The following is a 6,448-nucleotide window of genomic DNA, read 5'->3' as shown; positions in this document are numbered from 1 at the left end:
AGATGTCCCTGAAGATGGCCGAATTGGCCGAAACGTTGGACGTGTAAATGAAATAAATGTTTTGAGACTAAAATTTGGATAGTGTGTTGAATTATTTAGTAAAAAAATTGCCAGTCTCAAGAAAGAAATTTAAAGATTATAAAAAAATATTTATTTATGCCGACGTTTCCTCAGGTCGAAACGTCGGCATAAATAAATATTTTCAGGTCTTCATCAGGGCTATAGAACAAAAGAGATAACAACCATCATTTAGAGAAAAATAAAATTGAAAACAAATAGTATACAAACAAATTTGGAATTATACAAAATATTGAATTAAATAATACAAAATAATTGATTGATAACCATAAAATTAGACAGTAGCAGATTGATAACATTGAAGATGAAATATAGTATTATGTAGGTAAGAAGATATGTGTAATATAAGATATAAAAGTAGTGTCTAAAAAACTAAAAAACAAATTTGAATCTACAAATTGAACAATATGACAGAAAATGAAATATAGTGAGAGAGTGACATATATGAATAACAGTGTGAGTATTAACTTATATACCTGTACATATAACTATATATATAAACTATATATATATGTACATATTTCATCTTTCATCGTTATCAGTCTGCTACTATCTAATTCCATGATTATCAATAAATTGTTTTGTACTATTTAATTCAATATTTTGTATAATTCCAAATTTGTTTGTATACTATATCTTTTCAATTTTATTTTTCTCTACATGATGGTTGTTATCTCTTTTGTTCTTTAGCCCTGATGACGACCTTAAACTCAGATCGAAACGTTGGCATAAATAAATAATTTTTGTTTATTTATGTTTTTTCTTTGACCAATAAATAATTTATTTTGTATTTTGTTTAAGTAAAAAAAAAAATATTTTTTTAATTTTATACTGTCGCAAAAAATCTAAATATAAGAGTTTTAACAAAAATACATAACCCAATTTGAAGACATTTTAAACAAAAATTCTATGTAAAGATTATTGACAAATGTTAAAGAAAAGAGAAATTATAAACAATAACATTTTACATTTTAGATAAGGTAAAGTCTTACCTTATCCAACGTCAGGTTATAAATATGTGGGTAGGTTGCAACGAAGGTTAGCCAGCGTTCTGTTTACTCTTTCCTCTATAACAGTTGTAATGCTTTTTAATCTTTTAAAATCAGCTATTTGATAAGAAGTTTTGTAAAAATTCTTTGAAATAATGAAATGAAAAGAAATAAACTAATAGTGTTGTGTCATTTGACTTTTAACCCCAGTTTTATGTTGGAGAATTTAATTTGGTTTTCATTTTACATTGGATGTTCGAAATGCCATTTACATTCAGAGATAGTAAAAATCACCTTTATCTTAAGGTGAGGTGTTAAGAATTTTCAAATACATCGTTTGTAGCTTTGTATAATAAAACTTTGTGCTGATTTTGTAGTTGCAATAGTGTAATTATGATTAGTATTAAATATTGACTGTATTGAGTTTTGTTTTTGATATAATAAATAAAATGTTAAATTATATAATAGTCTATGTTTTCCTAACACCTATATTTTATTTCTAACACTAGAGTTTTCTAAGTCATGGGATTTTCCTTATATGATTCTTATCAAACATAAAAGTCTTTTTTACAATTTTACTTTACTAACTTTTATTTTACTGATTTTGATAACTTAACGTTAAAACTTTATCTAAAAATACTGCTCATTATGAAGATAAATGAAATCTTATCATAAGCTCATTGATAAGGTTGAATGAGGATGTAGGTGAAACAAGTAAAAATAATCTTATTAGTAGTGAGCATGTTTGCTTGTTGTAGTATGCTTTATTTTGCCGCATTATTTTTAATTTGGTTGAATTACTTTATTGAAATATGTTTCAAAGTGTCTGGGATTATATTCAGAGTTTTTATAATCAAGGAGTTATTGGAGAAAAATCAGCGGTTAGTCCAAGTTTGTGTTAAATTATTGAACTTAACAGAATGATTATTAACATTTTGTTTTGTAGATTAATTGTAATTTTTCTTTATTTTACTCAAAATCTGTCAATTTTCGGTTCAAAATTAATAAAATATGAATGTACTGTATAATTTCATAATAAAGAAAAGTATGACCTTGGTTTTTAAACAGTTTTAATGAATTAGCTTATAATTCTTAATATAACCTCATAGTCTAACTATAAATTAATTTCAGAAAGACTTTTCATATTAATATAATATTTAGGAAATAATTCAGTGCCATGAAAAGAAACGATCACTTGTTAATTGTGATTATTGCTTGAGGTACATATGTTTAAAACTAAAGAACTTAAATTATTTATTTTTGTTTTCATATTATTTATAAATTGTTAACATATGTTAGATAAAAAAAAGAAATGGTCCAGGTTGCAGTCCAAATGTTGGCAATATACTAAGAATATCAACTAACTTTAATTTTCACTTAAATATTTTCGATGGTCATTGCCAATAATGAATCAATGACCATGTAGGAAAAATGGCCTTAATTTAAAATTAAAGTTCTGCATCAGTTACTTCTTTATAACTAAAATACTAATTAGTAAATTATTATTTTATTCATAAATATTAAAAATGTATCACTTCAAAAACTGGCATTTTATTATGATACAACCAGTTAAGGATAATAAACAATTTAATTTTTATTTTTCAAAAAGTTAAGTCATAAAAGTTTTTATTGATGTATGAAGTACAATTTCTGGGAATATAGCTTGTGATGATTCGTATTCAAGTTTTGAATAAATCAGAGCTGTAAATAAAATTATTAGATTTATCTTTGCTTATCACCTGTTCATTTGACTGATAAAAGTTTGATTTTAAAAAATGTATGTGGCACAGTTATCTGTCACTTGACATATATTAACTTTATTGTACTATCCATTTCTTTATTTTTTTTTAAATTTATTTTTATATGCACATATATATAATGCTATATTATATTATATTATGATACTAATAAACAAAATTTGTTTCAGGTGGAAGCCACAGATACTCTGACATCTGTTGCTGCAAGATTCGATACAACTCCTTCAGAATTGGTTAAACTAAATCGTCTCGCTGCACGGACAGTTTTTCCTGGTCAAGTTATCAGAGTACCAGACAAAGAAGGTAAAAAAGAAAAGGAAGGAGACGAAGATGGAGCTTCTCACACAACTTCTACAGAAAGAAGTGATAACACTGATGAAGAAGGTATATATATTTTTTTTAGATTGACTGTTACCAAATAGGTTAAATAATTTTGGTTCAGAAAGTGTGAGAAATTCTTCAGCCTAATTTTATGTAATTTTTGACTTTGAAAATCGGCTTAGGTTATTATTTATTTGTTATTTATAAAAACCTTTTTACTTCTTGAATTTATGATGTTTTCAGTTGTTCATTTTATTTCCGGTTGAAAGCTAATATACCTCTTTTTTATAAATTCAAACTTTATTAAAGTTGAAGTTTTCTAAAAAAACAATTTAATGTTATATAAAATATGATTGCAGTAGAGCCTCTTGGGATTAAATAATAAAAGGTAAACGGTCAAAGTCTTTTATGTTTTTGTTTTTTTTTACATGTAAATACACTGTATAACTTTTGTGGCAATTAAAAGGAAGTTGAGCAAGAATATAGCTTCTAATAATGATGTTAAAATTAGATATTTTATTATCTTATTTTTATTTTATTTTATTATTATTGTTTTCTCTGGCCTAAATATTAAAAATCTTTGTAGATACTGTAAACTCTTGATTATTCAAAATTGAATGGAGGTATATTTTACATTGAGTTATTGAATTATGAAGAAATTAATTTTTTTAAGTCATTTAATTTTCTTATGAGTTTAAGTATAGAAGTAAAAACTTTTAAACATATTTGCTTGCTTCTTTGATACCATTGAAAAGTGTAAGAAATTCACATGGTAAACAATGACGGTCTGACTTTATATTTTTATGAGAGAAGAAACATACTGTTACTCGTCAGTATAAACTATTAAGTATTATTTTAGCAAGATATGTTGGATCAGCAAATATTTTGTGTTATAGTCTCCCGATCATCCTAATTTCACTTGTAGGGTTTAAGAGTTACTGCTATCGTAATTTAAATTCGGAGATATATTTTTGTTATAATATATCCTCCTCCACCACAGCCAAGCAATCTCCACGATCTCTTGCTCTCTCTATCTCCATCTCCACATTCAACTGCCTTAGATCCTCCTCCATTTTGTCCAACCATCTTATCCGGGGGCGTCCTCTTTTTCGTTTTTTTAATTTGGTTTCCAAAATAGTATCTTCTTGGATATCCTTTGATCAGGCATCCTCTCTACTCGTCTATCCTATTTAAGCTCTTTTCACTAATGCCGTGATGTTGGGTTCTCTGAACAGTTCCATCAGCCCCTCTTTCATTCTTCTTCTTCTTCTCCAAGACCCATTCTCGAACACTCCTTTCTATTATATTCTGAGATATTGAGTCTTGTATTTGAATTAAGGTGTTCAATGTTATCTATTAATGTATCGAGAAACATTGTTTACCTAAAATATTGAGTTACAGAGTTTAGACTGTATTAGACACTTATTTTTAAAAATCAAGAAGTATTATACACTATATAAATATATACCCTTCAGTAAAACTTAATTGAAGACTTGAGTGGATGATGGTGTTTTATTATAGATATATGAATCTGAGAAAAATTTATATTGTTATTTCTATTTTAGACTTGTAAACTCAATTTTAACTTCCGAACACTATCACAATATTAGTAAGGTTTAGAAAAATTAAATAAAGAAGGTTTTATGTAGGAAGGAGAATTTAAAATCTTTTTCGGAGCAAAAATTCATATTTTTCCTAAAATATGCACTTTTATCCACTCATGTCTACAATAAATTATCTAATTGAATAACTATTATTTTCCTGACCTAATGTTTGTCCAAACTGATTTTGCTTACAAAATTCCATGTATTTTTGGATGGATTATTCCACAATGCGTAAGGTAAACAGTGTATAGTTTTCGCTTCTTATTCCTTTTTATTCAAAGTTGAGGTTAACTTTTTACTATCTGTTATTTTATTATTCATTATTATGCAAAAATTAAGAATCCTTTGTACCTTCATTTAACTTGTTAGTACTGAATACCCAGACACATACTTTATCTTACAATGGAGAGACTATTCAAGATATCTTTGCTCAACGATATTACAGTTTTCTGTAATATCATAGTTCAAGTTTCGTTCACCACACTAATTACCACTTGACTAACATCTGTGGAATAATTGAGTTGCTAAGGATCATTAACAGTACCCTACTGCTTATTCAACTCTAAAGATTTTAAATATGTATTGATTATTAATGTTTAATATTAATTGTTTTTCTTTAATAATGTTTACAGACATGCTTGAGACCTTACGGGTCAGTTCCCCGAAGCCTGGTCATGTCGAAAGGGTCGGAACCCCATCTTCTCCTCTTCTTGAAAAATTTCTTAAAATAAATGTGAGGCATATTACAGATGGACAGGTAAGGATATTTTAAAACTAGTATTTAGTCATTTTTAAGCTTGATAGTCATTTTCTAAAAATATATAATCATCGTCAAGTGAGTAGAGTAGCTTGGAGGTGAAAGGTTTTCTTCGACCATTCAAATGTTTCCTCGGTACACTAAATTTTCTTTTGTGTCCTTTCAAAATGAGTTAGGTGATTAATGAGGTATTTAGAGCACAGTAATAACCATACTATTCTCCAATAACAGATTGATTGAGAATATTGAACTAGAAAAATTTCTGCTTATGGATTCAGTTCTTAAAATAACTATTGATTAATCCATATAAGTACAAATTATAAATTGATATATATTTATGAATAGAATATATATAATATCTTATCTAATTACTTCAATACACCAGAAGATTTCAGTTAATGTATATCAGGTCGTATAAGAACTGTTATCGTTCTTAAATAATTTTTGTAATGACAATTACAATAATGTTGTTATTATTTTTTTGATACAATTATCTAAGAATGGTAACAGTTCATGTACTATTACTGCTAATACCTTAAATATATACTTTATTTTATTGTATTTATTATACCATTATTTGAACCCAAATTGATTAAGATTTTAACCATCATGGATAGAAGAAAGAAGATAAAATAAGCTCTATATGGATTCTTGTCATTTACTGAATTTTACGAGCGTTCGTGTATTTTTGTATACACTATTTTGATTTATTTACCTATTTAATAGCTTTGTTTATAATTCTTTAATATTTATTATATAAGGAGTTGACTTGAAAAATTTTAATTTAGTTTATATATGTATGTATAGTTGACCGTAAAAATTGATATATAGGGAGATGGTCAGGGTTGCGGTCAAAGGAGAAATAAAAATAGTTTACAACTATTTATTTTCCAACGTTTCGCCCCACTTTGCAGGGCTTCATCAGGGCTAAAAAGATACAAA

General features: G+C 26.8%; 1 protein-coding gene across 17 annotated transcripts in view; it reads left to right on the top strand.

The window, feature by feature from the left end:
• LOC106680323 (oxidation resistance protein 1) overlaps positions 1–6,448 on the top strand; it is an 867,959-nt gene that overhangs the window by 673,574 nt on the left and 187,937 nt on the right. For 15 of the 17 annotated variants that reach the window (XM_067049996.1, XM_067049998.1, XM_067049995.1 and 12 more), the window contains 2 exons: positions 2,995–3,208; positions 5,382–5,506. In XM_067049996.1, the coding sequence (XP_066906097.1) occupies positions 2,995–3,208; positions 5,382–5,506 (339 nt within the window). Of the gene's footprint in view, positions 1–1,224; positions 1,374–1,811; positions 1,949–2,994; positions 3,209–5,381; positions 5,507–6,448 lie in introns of those variants that run through there. The other 2 variants (XM_067050010.1, XM_067050009.1) reach the window with 2 other exon arrangements.

The sequence above is a fragment of the Halyomorpha halys genome, unplaced genomic scaffold (assembly GCF_000696795.3).
Source record: "Halyomorpha halys isolate HHAL.00 unplaced genomic scaffold, Hhal_1.1 Scaffold17.1, whole genome shotgun sequence".
NCBI classification, from domain to species: Eukaryota; Metazoa; Arthropoda; class Insecta; order Hemiptera; family Pentatomidae; genus Halyomorpha; species Halyomorpha halys.
Note: the sequence above shows the minus strand (reverse complement) of the source record. Positions and strands in the feature narration are given on the sequence as shown.